Here is a 16,184-nt window from a genome sequence, read left to right on the forward strand (position 1 = left end):
TCTATGTGTGTTCAAAAAATAAATCCTGTGAAGTGAAAAGAAGTCTTTTGTGCAGCAAATCACGAGTGTATGCAATCAATAACGACTTTATGAAAGAAGTTAAAACTCTTTGTGAATTGAATTTACTAACTAATATTTCTAATAATTTTATTTGTAATATTTTAAATTTCAGTAACAACTATACTAAAATCGTAAGTTATCTTTTCAGATTTATTAATCATTCGAAGTGTTCTTCTAAAATGTAAAAAAGGTAAGATAATAATAATGGAAATTCAAGCAGCATCCAACTTCATAGTAAGCAATCTTCTGAATTTTTAGAAGAAATTAAAGATTTGTCAAAATGGCAAAAATTAGCTAAATTAGTACAACAAGTTTGGAAAAATTGGAAACGTGATTATTTGAATAATTTACATGTTAGAAACAAATGGCAGTTTGCTGAGAATAATGTAAATCTTAATGATATGGTTTTAATCAAAGATCCAGATTTGCCTCCATATAAATGGAAACTGGGTAGAATTCAGAAATTAATAAAAGGTTCAGATGGTTTAGTCAGAATTGTTGTAATAAGAGTTTTGAACGGTGTTATTAAAAGAGGTATTGTCAAATATGTTTACTTCCAAAAAATTAATTGGATTTATATGTGTATATGATTGTAAATAATATATGGAGACTAACTCATTTGTATAAATTTGTATATATAAGAATTATTTCAGTATAATTTTGTGTAAATTTATATATAAGAATCATTTCAGTATTTTTTATTTGTTTTTACATTTATTTATTTTTTATAATAATTCTGTCGAATTTATTGTGATGTGTGAAATTCATATAGTGTCTGAATATTGAAATTGTGCAATTTCAAGGCGGGAGTATGTTACGTAAGCATGTTGCCCCGCCTCTCACTTGTAACGCCCTCTAGCGGTATGTGTAAAAAACCATCAGTCTTTGTAACATCATCGCCGCAGCAGCACGCCGAAAGGCAAAGCTCAAACCAACTCCCGAAAGCGGAGAAACAATAAATTCATTAAAATACAAAAGAGGTCCGTCATCATTATCGAACCTCTCCAATATTATCATATGTGTATTAATTATTTATCTTTAAAACCTAATGAAAAGTGAGCGATAAAATGTGAAATATAGAAATGAAATGTTTTCATTGTATTGTAAATACATTTGACTTAAGGAGGAATATATTTTTCAATTCATTTTGGTACTACAAATATCATGCAAAATGCACATCCCTCTCCGTTTTAGGTATCTGCCTGGTTTCGGAGGCACATTTTAAAAAAATCCTTTGATTATCTATTTTAGTAGATTTTATTGATGATTATGTCTCACAACAACAAATAATATTAATTAGAAAATAATTTAATTAATTAAATTGAGGTATTTTTGGTAAAATTTGATGAAAATAGAGCAAAACGCAAAACACTCTACACTAAATTTAAATTCTCCAATTTAAATTATTTTTCTACACAACATAATTATTGTACTTGGTCTGGCTTAAAATCCAGATTCCATTTGATAAAATAACGACGGACCAGTGTTGCCTTTTTCTAAATTATTTATTGACATCACACAAGACAACACAAAACATTAATATAGATGACAGTAAATTTTCTTATTGTGGGTTTCGATTCATGCTTTAGCACCGTGATTACCCACGTCAGTTATTGCCGAAATCGTGACGGCGTCTGCCGGGTTTCCCCTTGTTTACACTCGTGATCACATGACCGGTTGGGAGCGCGCATGCGCTAACATCCCGCCCGGCCTTGCTATGTTCACATGCAAGAACTTACAATTTTTCACACATTTAACACAAATAAATAAAACACTACATAAATATTAAATAGTAAATAAAACACTACATAAATATATAATACATTCATACAATTATTTTGTGCAGAAATTATACATTTCTAAAATATTTTTCAGTTAATATTCAAAGCTAGTTAAATATGAGAGCAAATAACATAATAACAAAGCACATCAATCACAATGATGAAATGGTAAATAAATGCAATTTGAATGTAATAAGTAATACAAGCTAAATATATTGAACAATGTAATAATTTTATAAAATATTTAATTTTCAATAGGCAATACACTCAATTTATTTATGGATCTTTTGTAAATACCCTTACTAGTTTTAATATCTACCACTCTCACTTTATTATCCTTTCCAGGAAAAAGCGATATTACACGTCCCATTAACCATTTACAGGGAGGGAGATTTTCTTCCCTGATTAATACCATGTCTCCTATTTTTAGATTTTCTTTATTAACTGACCATTTTTTTCTTTTTTGTAAACTATTCAAGTATGAAAGACTCCATCTCTTCCAAATTGTTTGGACTGACTTAGTTATTCTTTGCCAAACATTAAGGCGATTTGACTCAAGATCTATTAGAGATGGCTCAACTATCGCTGTTATTGGCCTCCCTATTAAGAAATATGCTGGAGTTAGCACTTCTAAATCATCAACATCAGTTGAAAGTGGCGTAATAAGACGGAAATTTAGAATCGCCTCTATTTGGGTAGTCATCGTTAGCAGTTCTTCGTAAGTAAATTTTGAGTTTCCTGCTACGCGTTTCAAATGGTACTTAAATGCTTTGATATTTGCCTCCCACAGTCCTCCCCAATTTGGACTTCTAGGAGGAATAAAGGACCACTCAATATCTTCTTCTGCAAAAAAGGCATATAAAGACTCATTTTTGTCTTTAACTAATTTATATAAAGATCTTAATGCTCTGTTAGCCCCTACCATGTTAGACCCATTATCAGAAAAATCTTACGACATTTACCCCTTCTGGAAATAAATCTTTTTAACGTAGAGCTTCAGATGTTAAATCACTGATTATCTCAAGGTATATAGCCTTTGTTACTAAACAAATAAATATACAAACATACACTTTATTTTCAGGACCCTTTCTTTGATATTTATTTTTGATAAAAAATGGACCACACAAATCTATTCCCGTTGAATTAAAGACTTTATCTGGAGTTATTCTTTCCTTTGGCAAATTGCCCATTTTTTGAGAATACTCCTTAGGATTATTTTTAAAGCAAATAACACAATTATGCACGATTTTTCTACATATATTTCTCCCATGAATAAGCCAATATTTTTGTCTTACCTGAAAAAGCAAATGTTGGGGTCTTAGATGAAAATACTTTTCGTGACAATATCTTACAATAATTTCAGTTAATTTACCCTTTGAGGGTAAAATTATGGGATGTTTCCCTGAATATGACAACTGGGAATTTTCCAATCTTCCTCCTACCCTCAATATATCTTTATCATCTAGAAAGGAAGATAAATTTAAAATCTTAATCTTATTGGAAATTTCATTATGAGACATTAATGATATCACTTCTGCAGAGAATTCCTCCAACAGACATTGCTTCAATAAGTAATTTTCTGCTTCTGACAGTTCCTCTGATGTCAGTGGGCCCTTTTTCTTATCTTGCTTTCTGCAATTTGACATAAACCTGAAAAGATAACTTAATATTCGAACTATTGTTAGAAATCTATTACTACGGTTAACAAGATAATCAAAAAAAGGTTCTGTTAGAGTTTAAAGTCAAAACAATATTTGAGTTCTCAGATTTAAGTTCAGGTAAGTACTCCTTTTCATCTGGCTCTGGACACTCACAAATAGTTTCAGGAAGTTCATCAGATAGTAGAAATGATAGACCATTCCACCACTTATTTTCACATATGAGAGATTTAGCACTGAGTCCTCTAGACAAGAAGTCTGAAGGGTTGTCCTTTCCTGGACAGTGAAACCAAGTATTAGGATTTGTCAACTCCGTGATATCCTGAACTCTATTTTTTACAAATTGTTTCCACTTTCTATGCGAGCCTTTTATCCAATATAGAAATATTTTAGAATCTGTCCAGTGGAACACAGGCAATTCTTTTTTCTGGCTGATGATTCCTTGAACTTTGGAACTCAGACGAGATGCTACCAATGCTCCCAGGAGCTCAAGTCGAGGCAATGTAACACTTTTCAGTGGAGCCACTCTAGCTTTTGAAGTGATGAGGTTAACAAACACTTTGTCTTGCTTCTTTAATTTCATATAAACTGAAGCACCATAGGCAAGTTTTGAAGCGTCACAAAATATGTGAATTTCTATAGTGTCGTTTTTCTCTTCAGTTGTAGAATCAAGAACTAATCTTGGTACTTTTAGTTCATCCAACAGTGGTAACTCTTTACACCACTCCAACCATCTTTCTACAATTTTGGGGGGTAAAATTTCATCCCACGTGATTTTTTTTTCACAAAGTTCTTGGATGAGACACTTGACTCTAATAGTAAAGGGCGTAAGTAACCCAAGTGGGTCAAATATTTTTCCGATGGCTTGCAAGAGGGATCGTTTAGTAATTTCATTGGCACTAATAAATTCCAGTAAACTTGTTGTATCTAGAGTGAAGCAATCGTCTTGAGTCTGCCAAGCCATGCCTAGCACTTTTGTCTTGTTACTTTCTAAGCAGACGGAAGTGTCAATGGGATAAGTATCAAAAAACCTCTGCTACCCACTGACTCATCAAAGCCGAATCATTACTGATCCATTTTCTCATTTCCATTCCCGTTTACTTCAAGATATTCTTAGCATGGCGAGAAATAAGAAGAGCTTCTTCTCGAGTGTCTTGACCCGTAATCCAGTCCTCTACATACATGTAAGAATCTAGATATTTTACAGTAATAGGATACTCTTCTCTATATTTCTTAACGTGATGTTTTACTGTAGCTGCAAGTAGAAATGGGCTAGCATTTACGCCGAAAATCACTCGGTTAAAACGATAAACTTCAAAAACTGGTCTTTTCTCAGTACAAGGATCACTTGGTGTCCATAAGAAACGCACTGCATCCTTATGTTTATCCGCCAAGCAAATTTGAAGAAAAGCCTGCCGAATGTCGGATGATATTGCTATTTTGTTGAGTCTAAAATTTATTAACACATCTAGAAGGTTTGGATATAAATTGGACCCTGGCCACAGACAATCATTCAAAGAGAGCTCGTTAGCTTGATGAGATGTAGTATCAAATACTATACGTGTAGAAGTTGTGACCCTACCTTCTTTTTTCACTACTTGATGAGGCAGATAATAAATTGGTTTATCTTTACACAGATCAGAAGTACTACATTTTCTATTATGCTCTGGTTTAGATAATCCCGAATAATTTCTTCATATTTTGAATGAAGATCCATATCTTTCTGTAATCTCCTCCACAAATTTTGAAATCGTTGTTTAGCAACAATAAGATTACCAGATAACTTTAATACGTTTACGGAAAGGTAACTCTACAATGTATCTGCCGTTGATGATTCAAGATCAAAAAATTGTTTTAATATGTCTTCTATAGAATTATCGGTGAGACGAAAACACGATTCTAAAGTATTGTTAGTTTTCGCCTCTTCTAGTCGTCCACTCGCAATCCAACCAAATTCTGTTTCCCTAAATAATAATTCCTCATTCACCCTGTAAATGTTATCTTTCATTATTCTAAAGAAAACATCCGCATTCAATAAAGCATGAATCTCTTTTGCCTCAAAAAACTGAGGATCAGATAATTCCATAAATTTAGGAATTTTCATTTTTGGAAACATCTAAAGTAACGTTAGGAGTAAGTCCTGTTATTTTTTCTGTTACAAGAAATTCGGCATTTTCCATAAAATTTCCATTTTTATTTGAAATTAGAGTGTTCAACCTTCCTTTTAAATTTTGTTTCGTTGAATTAAGCGCCGAAACTGAAGTTTGGATTTTTTCTAGTTTAATTCCAAGAATTTCGCTCATTTTCTTACTCAAAATATTAATGTTTGACGCGGAATCAAAAATGCAGGTACATTTTATTAATGTACCCTCTCTATTCTGCAAGAAAATATTTCCAGTAGCTAATAGAACACTTTTCTTTTTCTGACGAGGCAAGCTATTTAACACCGTACTACAGAGCGCAGAAGGAATTTTGTTCTCCCCCAGGAGTTCTGTTTCTTTATTTTTTATTTCCGACTCACCCCAAGAAGGGGTGGGGTTGTTTACACTTTCAAAAACATATGTCTTTCGTCTCTCGCTTGTCTGTCTGAAACAGATCGTTTTATAATGCTTCAGACCGCAGCTGCAAATTTACTTCGAATTGCATTAATTTTTCTTATGGTTTTTACGGAGACATAACTCACACAATTTATGCATTCTTACTAAATTAAATCTTTTATCTGGGGTTAATTCTAGGAATTTAGGGCATAGATATACTGGATGTGGATTTTTTTCACAACAAATTATACAGCTTTTATGTTCAATATTTTGTTTAACAAGTAAAGTTTTAGTTTTAGTCGAAAAATTGAGAGGTTTTTTGATGAATGGTTTTGTTTCCACGGCACAATTCCTAATTACCTATAAAAGTACGGCTTCTCTTTTTTCTAAAAATGCAATGAATTGTTCAAATGTAGGAACATTTTTATGATCTTGGCTTAGTTCAAAATTCTTTCGAGTTTCTCTATCTAATTTTTTCAGCATTATGCTAATTAAGAAAATATCAAATAAATCATTTTGTTCATATTTTAGCAATTTTAACTAGGGATGACGAATATTTTCAGAGCGGTTATTACGTAACCAATATAAAAAAGTCACAAATACAAGTGATCAATACTTTTCAAAGAGGGGTGTGATTCAAATCCTTCATACGATCTTACTGATGATATTTCGATTACAAGTTTTGGATCACGATAGAAACTAACAATCGATACGATATCACTGAAATTTGCCGGAGTGGTGACGATACGATCTGTCCAATGGAAGCTCTCGAAAGAAATCTGTGATTGGATTGAAAAGTGAACGGACCGGTTATTGGAATTATCGTATCGTATCATTGGATTGCATATCACTGAAATTTATCGCAGCGGTGATTTCACTGGAAAGTGCGAGGCTTCACTGGAAAGTGCGAAGTCACCACTCTACTTTACGGGAGTGACCGATATTCGTATTTGATGATGCACTATTCCATACAGATCATTTTTTATTGCTCGTGACATGATTGACTTTGATTACATGTACTCTGTTTACTGCTGGCGCCATCTATTGGTAGAATATAGGACTAAAGTAAACATTTTAAAGAAATGACATATATTTTTAACTCATCTTTTCCAGAAAATGGTTCACTCTAATAAATAAATAGTTTTGGAGAAAAAAAATAAAATTTAAGAAGTAAGCTGAAACAGATAAATTAATTCAATCACACGTTAATTAAATTAGTAAATTAAGTATTAATTACAATTAATAAATTTTATATTTAATATTAAGTAATAATTTTTAATTAATAATATGATTGAAATAACAGATATTTGGAACGCATATTTAAAAATAACAATAGCAATATTATTTGTTATTCAAAAAAATCGTGGATTATGCATCTCTAATTTTAACGCTCGCAGATTTTTTTGAATACAATCGATCATTTCGCGTATTTCTTTTGGATTCTCATGCTCTGTCTTCTTAAAATCTAATATTGACTATACATGAATGTCAATTATTAATCTTTTATTATCATATCAAGATTCTAGGGCTTTATACAAAGAGGTAAAAGTGTCAAATGAAGATGCAAATTCTTTAACTTCATTAGAAAGACAAGAATTTAAATAGTACAGTTTTTGCGACTGCGTTAGTTGTTCATTTGATGTAATTAAATCATCGAATTGATTTCTAAAATTACTGAACTGTTCATAATTTCCCGAAAATGTGGGCAGTATTATCGGCGGGATCTTTGTCGGTATATTAAAAGTTTCAGTTTCGTTTTTGGAATTTGAAGTCACAGAAGGAGGTTTACAAGAATTAATCAAGGTTTTAATTCTTACCTCCAAATCCTCGAGGCGGACATCACATTGCTCCAATTCTTCTTCAAGACCTGTTAATTCAGTTACATCAGCATCATCCAATACAAATGAATTTCTTCTTATAATGATGACATTTTGCTGCAGCTGGTCGATTTTTTTCAGTTTCACTTCTAAGTCCATTAAGCTTGTGTCTTCTGACACTTTATCCGCAAAGTTTTCATTTCTTGAAATACTTCCTTTTAGGGAAGTTTTTGCTTTGTTTAATTTAATTCTAGTGTCCATGGTTCGTCTCACGATCGACTGGACCAGTACTTATAAAGGTAATGAACTAAAAGCTAACAAAAATATAAAAATGAAAAAAAGTTATGGGTCTTCGAGCATTTTATGGTAAAAATACTGTAAAACTCACAGGTACTACTGGCAAAAAAGTGCTAAAAAATATTAACATTAGATCTAAATCCTAAGTTCATTGCCTTCATAACACTTATGGTAATATATATACGAAATTTCAAGAAAATATGTCCTTAAGTTTTTATGAAACTATGTTTTGTGTAATAAAATTTTGACAAAAAACACATTTTTAAAAAAATGCATTTAAAGCTTTTTTTTAGGATACATCTACAACAATATTTCATTTTAAACACTTAAAATTCACCACTTTTCCAGCAAATGACTTCCTTATTCTCTGTTTTATTAATTTTTTTTCTTTCTAATAGCCCTTTTTATTTTTCTGGACAATTCTGTAACAGGCAAAGAAGTGTTTTTGCAGTAACAATTCGCTCGTTGTCGAATATACTGTATTGTGTTAGCATGTAATGACTTGGAATAATACCCAGTTCATTAAAAATTTCTATTATGCCAGAAAAAACTATTAATAAATAATAACACAGCTATATTAGTCCCTAAACGCAAAGTTTTCAACTCAACAAACGTATTTTTGAGAATAATTGTCCATAATAGATTTTTCAAACTTTCATTACCATGTTGTGTTTTTCCACGAAGACATTTTTTCAGAAGATTTAGGTCACATAATTTAATATAAATAAGATTAATAATATTCAAAATATTTTTTTGGGAGTCCTATACTTGAGTGTTTATATTTCTGGTTTTTGAAAGTGCTCGTTGGTATTTGCACCAAGAATCCTTTCCTTTTGGGCGTTGTCCATGTATTGACTTGTTATTACTGGCACAAACATGAGCAAATGCAGCAAGTGTTGCACTTTGAATCTGCAATAAATTACCAACATTGGATGTTATTGCAACGCCATAATAGTTAAGTAATTTATTTATGACATTGTCTGTAAGCTTTCTTTTACCCCCAAGACCTTTAATAGATTTTTTTAAAGCTCTCAATTGAGTAACCACTCGCTTTTGAACATGCCCTACATATTGACATTTCAAACAGAACTTTTAGTGAATTTTAATCAGTGAATATTAATGATATTAAAACGCAAAAAACTGACTTCCGGTTATTTCCGTCCTACTTCCGGTTTCGTTTTCGTTAATGTTGATTTAAAGAAACATCTACATCTTCTGATATAATAATCGTAGAAGAAACAAACACAGATTTGGAAACGTAAATAATTGGTCTTTCAAAGGAAATAATAAAAAATATTGTGATATTTAGTCAAAAACTGACAGATACCTTTATTTAAAAATTGTGTTGTAATAAAAACAGGAAAGATATCTTATTATATATATATATATATATATATATATATATATATATATATATATATATATATATATATATATATATATATATATATATATATATATATATATATATATATATATATATATATATTTGTTAGAGAAAGAACTATCTCAATTTTTTTAATTTTTTTATTATTTTTGTTGCTATTGATATTGCTAATATTTTGATAAATACAAGTCAGTATTTATGAAAAAAAAAAAGTTATCTTATAAATTAAATCGTTAGCAGAGATGAGTTGGTGGCATTTCCTTTGGTTTACTGCTCTTATTTGCAAATTTATTAATTATAGCTTTCCACCAAATATTATTCAACGTATTAGTTCTTACTTAAATAACAGAACATTCCATGTCAAGTTAACAACACAATCTCAGACAAGCATATCATCCAATCAGAAGCTACAGAGGGATCTTTAAATGTCCCAGTATTACATCATATTTTCTCAAATAACTCCTCTAAACTAAGCTGGCTGTCTATTCAGGGGACACTGTAATATTCTCCTCCAATAAAAAAAATGCAAACTTGCCGTTATTAAATAAAATAAACATTTACATCAGTTCTGTGAATTTCCCCAGATTTAGAAAATCAAAAATAATGTAGACAAATCCATTGCAATAATATTCACACAAATGTATCCAACCACTTATGAAGGTTTTAACATTCAAATTCAAAACACTAATATCCTCTGAATGCAATAAATTTAAGTGTCTTGGCTCTATTCTTGAAAACAAACTCGCCTGGCTTCCACCTATTAAACGTCAAAAACAAATTTAATATAGCAAAGACTTGCTTTTCCATTAATTGAAAGAAATAGTAAAGTTTCAATTGATAAACTTTACTATTTCTTAACTTTCATCTATAATTCTTATCTCAACCCCGTAATTACTAATGCTTTGCCAGTCACTTTTGTATTGCGCTTAATCCAGTATCAGTAAATTCGTTCAACTTCAAAATTTTACTATTACACAAATAATTGATGCTTCTGTCTGCTTTAGAAACGACCAAATTTGTAATAAATTAAACCATCCACCTCTTATTAAATTCATGCACAGGACCACGCAATAAATTTTCACAATAGCATTTATATTCATAATTTTGAAATACTCATGAATTTGGCACAGTACAATTCTGATAGCCCTTATAATAGGAAAAGGTCCAGGGCTGTACTTTCTGTTCAGTTCAAATAACCCTCCTTCTACCAAGCAATTTTGTCGTTGCTTCCTATCCAAAAAGTCAAGCGTTCAATACTCAAAGACAACATTTTTCAGAAAAATGATGTCTTTGAGTATTGAATGCTTGACTTTTGATACAGAAAAATTTAGATAAGTAATTTTGTTTTGTTTCTGAAAATAATAGAAAAGTTATAAAATAACTTGTTTTATTCTAATTTAGAATTGTAACTGGAATGTAATTTTGCCCAATAACTTTTGTTTTAAGAAACCGTTCTGTAAGTAACAAAACCAGGTATTTATGTTCGGATTAAACACTTTTCTTGATAAGGTTATTGAAAATACTTTGTGAGTATTCATTTTGTAATGAGACATCTTTTTTGAAACTTATGAAAGCTTTGTTTATGTGCTTCATTTCTGTACTCCATCAAAACGTAATTTTGTTTTCATTGAATCGTTTCGTTTTGAGACGAAACAGATAAATTATTACTTTATTATAGAATGCTTTATTTTTTTTTTATTTAGCATATCAGGTGTTCTATTTTTTTTTTTGTGTGTGTGTGTTTCAATCAGCATTGTATTTAAGAATAGGCTATTAATTAATTTTGCTTTATTCCTTTTATTAAGGGAAGTTTTCTAAAACAAAAAGAAGGGAAAAAGGAAAGTAGATGAGAGTATTCTTATTTTTTTTTCTCGGAATAGGAAAAGTTCCAAGAAGAGAAATTGTTTTATTGATATGTTTATTGATTTATTGATATGTTTTATTAATTGTTTCATAGTATTTGAAATATACCATGTGTGTTCCTTTTTTTTATTCAATAAGAATACATCTTGACTTAAATTTTACTTGGCATTATTCTGAAAATCGTATTTTCTGTTTTTTTAATGATAATGTTTACGTTCTATTTTATTCTTTTGAAATTTGAGTATATGATTCTCTATTTTTATTTTGAGAAATTCAATAATATATCCCAAATATAATTTTGTTTTACAAATTTTTTTAAATATATTTTTGCATATTGAAAAATGAATTAGAAATTGTGTATCAGTAAAATGTTAATATTGATTATTTCTTTTTTATCGTAATTGCAAATTTCATTGTTAGTATTTTGAATTTAAAGTGAACTTTTTATGGACATTGACTTTTATTTGAACATTTCTCAACTGACTGTGCTTAGAGAAAAATAACTTTTTATTTGGTGTCGAGTATAGATAAATGTTCAATATTGCATTTATGTTTAAAGGTAGGAAACAAGATTTAAAAAAACTTGCCACAGAACTTGGTGAGGAGGTGTAAGGTGATCTTAAAGTTATTGAATTACGCGAATTAATATTGAAAACGTCAATTTACAAAGAAGATTTAGACTTTGTGAAATATACCCTAGAAAACATTATGACTGAAAGATTAGAACGTGAGGAACGAGAACGTGTCGTTGATGAAAAAGAAAGAATAGAAAGGGACAGAGCTTACGAGTTGGAGAAACTCCGTCTGCAGGTGGAATCTCAGAAGTTGGAGCAGACTTCTGGTCTTGAACTTTTGCCTGCAGACCAACAAGCTACATTTAATTTGAAAAAGTTGCTCCCTGACTTTGACCCGCAAGATGGGGACATGACTCTATTCTTAAATCTATTCGAACGTCAAATGAAAATTCTAAAAATAAGTAAAAAGGACTGAGTTGCTCATCTTCTAGTGCTACTTCCAAATAGTGTGCACATAACTTTGATCATATTAGATCCATGTTACTTCAGCGGTTTAAATTAAGCACTTAGAGGATGCGACAACTCTTTGTAACTCACAAGAAAAAACCTGAAAGCACATGGAAAGACTTCCATTTTGAACTGCGTAGCTATTTTGAAGCATAGCTAGCAGAATTGAACATAACAAAGATTGAAGAATTAAAAGATCTAATGATCCTGGATCAAATGAAGAAACGAGTTCTTCCCGAAGTCAAGAACCATTTTATTGATGTATGGAGTGAATGGGTTACCCCAAATGATCTAGTGGAGAAATTGGACAGTTATGACAACTTACGCTCTGTAAACCTAAAGCTTCCCTCAAAGCCATATGAAACAAAAGCTATTTACCCAAAAAGAAATCAATATCAATCAACACGATTTGAACAAAGAGATGATAGACAAGGTCTGCCTTGGATTCCCAGTCAAAGTAGGCGGGATCCCACCTACAAAGACAGAACCCCTCTGTCATGCTATGGTTGTGGAGCGCCAGGAGTTGTAAAGGCAAAATGTACGAAATGTAATCCTATGGTTCTAGGAGACAGCACTCAACCTTCAACCCTTAATCACATGAACTTTTATAGTATCTCAATGGAAAGCCAGCCATCAATCATTATTGAAATTACGATTTGTGGTTCCCAAGCAGCAGTGTGTGCCGACACTGGGGCTACACATTCGGTTGCCGGAGAAAAACTTTACCATTTCCTCAAGAATAATGGACGAAGATTCGAAAATAGTATTGTTGACATGGCTCTAGCCGACGGGCATGTACAAAAAACAGATATACTCACAACAACGGTAGATATTGGTGTGGCAGGAAACGTTATCCCCACAAAAAATATAGTCTTGAAGAATTCCAAGGGAAACCGAATTCTTCTCGGTACAGATTTTCTGAGAGAAGCAGGTATCGTCCTGGATCTTCAGAAAGGACTTTGGTATTTCTCAGAGGCTCCTCACCAATTTTTTAACTTTATCGAACCTCCGGCTGATATTAAATCTCTCCTGTTTGTAGCTGTTGCATCACATCCCTGTCAACTTCGAGAAAATGAGGGTACCCATCTCTCGGACGAACAACGGACGAAATTCAATTCCCTGCTCAAAAGGTACGAGAAATGTTTCCAACCAGGAGGAGAACCAACTCCTTTCATCGAGCATCGAATCAACACTGGTGATCATCTCCCAGTCACCGTACCACCGTATAGGACGCCTCCAACTAAAAAAGAAATATTGAAACAAGAAATTGATCGACTCCTTGCTGAAGGAATTATTGAAGAGTGCGAGTCACCATATGCCTCTCCAGTGGTCCTAATTCCAAAAGCCAACGGTACAATGAGACTTTGTATAGACTACAGGAAACTGAATTCCATCACTGTTACAGACTCTTTTCCATTGCCACGAATGGACGATCTTCTACATGAGGCAAAGCAGACCCCTTTCTTGTCAGCAATTGATCTGAAAGCCGGTTATCATCAAGTAAAAGTCCATCCAGATGCCCAAGGCAAAACAGCGTTTGTTTGCCCTTTTGGAACATACCGCTTCAAACGGATGCCATTTGGACTCAGAAATATACCGGCAACTTTTCAAAGATTAATAGACCGCTTCCGTAATTGTCTGGAAGATATCTTTACTCTAGCTTACCTAGATGACATTATCATTTTGTCAGAGACATTTGAAAAAAACCTATCAGACTTGCAGTGTGTCTTTGAAAGACTGATCCTCTTCAAACTTCAAACCAACCGCGAGAAGTGCTGCTTTGCATCCTGCAAAGTGAAATATTTGGGTTTTTGGATAACTCAGAGAGGAATAGAAGTTGATCATGAGAAAATTGTCTCTATCCAGAGCATCCCACCTCCGCAGAATGTTAAACAGGTCCAATCATTTCTACAGACTTATTCCTGGTTCAGAAGATACATACAAAATTTTGCCGAGATTTCACGGCCCCTCAGTGATCTCACAAAAAAGAAATCTTCTTGAAATTGGGGATTTCCCCAGCAGACCGCATTAAAAAGTGCCTTACAACCGCAGTGTTGAAGCAAGCTAATGGCACTAAGCCATACATTATCCGGACTGACGCAAGCCACTATGCACTTGGAGCTGTTTTACTTCAAGGTACTGGATCAGAAGAACATCTAATCGAATATGCAAGTCGACTGCTCACTCAAGCAGAACGCAATTATTCAACAACAGAACGGGAAGCTCTGGCTGTTGTTTGGGGTTTAAAGAAATTTCGTGTTTATTTAGAAGGTTCTGAAATCACTGTGGCATCCGACCACTAACCTTTACGATGGTTCTTAACTTTAAAGTCTCCAACAGGACGACTTTCTCGCTGGGCTTTAGAAATTCAAACTTTCAACTTGAAAGTTTTGTATGTTGCTGGAAAAGCCAATGTAGTTGCAGACATGTTCAGTAAACCTGAATGTGATGAGAAAAAATCTCCTTATGAAGTGTGTAACATAGCCATTGTTGACCTGCCTGTCAGAAGTGCTAAAGACATGCTAATGAAAATCTGAAAAAGATTATTGCCAGTTTCGAATCTACTCAGAAAACAGAAGATTATGCCAACTGGACAGAACGTGGGTTTTTAATGAATCAAGGTGTTCTTTACAGATATTTGCCAGATGCTGATTCCGAAGAGGCACAACTGGTAATTCCTTCTTCAGAAAGGGATTCTATAATGGAAAAACACCATGATGATCCGATGGCCTGTCATTATGGAGAAGAAGGTACGTTTCAAAGAATTGCTAGACGCTACTATTGGACTGGTATGAGAAAATACATAAATGATTATGTAAAAAACTGTCCGGAATGCAACCGATATAAAGCCAACAACCAGAAGCCATCTGGTTTATTGCGAACCCCAGTCTATTCTCATAGATTTGAGATAATCTCGATCGATCTTTTTGGTCTATTGCCAAAGACTGAAAATGGTAAGCAATGATATTTATTATTGAGGATTGTGCAACTCGATGGGTTGAACTATTTCCACTATCTCAAGCAACTGCTATGAGTGTGCCATTACACTTATTGAGGATGTATTCCTGAGACATGGAATTCCCAGATGAATCATTAGCGACAATGGGTCTCAATTCGTCAGTGCTGTTCTTCAACAGGTATGTTGCACCCTCAACATTAGCCCAAATCTCATTCCTGTTTATTTTCCTCAATCAAATCCTGTAGAGCGAAAGAATAGAGATTTAAAGCCTCGAATGGCCATATTGGTTGGAGATGATCACGGAAACTGGCATTCGAAGTTACCAATGATTCATTTCGCCATGAACACCGCAGTTTGTGAAACCACTGACCATACACCTGCATTCCTCCAATTCGGAAGAGAATTAAGGACTGTTGATGATGTTGTACGAGATTTTAAAGCAGTTGTCGAGAATGACAATTTTGTACCCGAGATAACACCTTATCTTAAAAGGTTTGCAAACATCATGAACGAATTAAGGGAACGGATAGAAATGAAACAAGACAGACAGAAGATATATTACGACAAAAACAGGAAGCAAGTATTTTATTCTAATGGTGATAATGTTTGGGTAACATCACATCCCACCATTAGTAACAAATTTAAACGTAAAACGTAGAAATTTGTACCACGTCGAGATGGTCCATACATCACATTAACGCAGCGTTCTCCAACTATTTATGAAATTGCAAGCCCAAGTGATCCATCCACCTCCTTAGGAACATATCATACTTCAGCTCTACGTTCGTACAGTCAAAACATGG

The 16,184-nt window shown here is 32.8% G+C and overlaps 1 protein-coding gene across 1 annotated transcript; it reads right to left on the reverse strand.

Annotated features, from left to right (window-relative positions):
* Positions 1-3,554: 3,554 nt before the first annotated feature.
* LOC129959400 (uncharacterized) lies at positions 3,555-4,463 on the reverse strand. The gene has a single exon (XM_056072219.1). The coding sequence runs from the start codon at positions 4,461-4,463 to the stop codon at positions 3,555-3,557; it is 909 nt and encodes a 302-aa protein (XP_055928194.1).
* Positions 4,464-16,184: the final 11,721 nt, after the last annotated feature.

Source organism: Argiope bruennichi, chromosome X1 (assembly GCF_947563725.1).
Source record: "Argiope bruennichi chromosome X1, qqArgBrue1.1, whole genome shotgun sequence".
NCBI classification, from domain to species: domain Eukaryota; kingdom Metazoa; phylum Arthropoda; class Arachnida; order Araneae; family Araneidae; genus Argiope; species Argiope bruennichi.

Excerpts from the sequence above, each read along its gene's own strand:
- LOC129959400 (XM_056072219.1), bottom strand. The coding sequence starts at position 4,463 with ATGGCTTGGCAGACTCAAGACGATTGCTTCACTCTAGATACAACAAGT.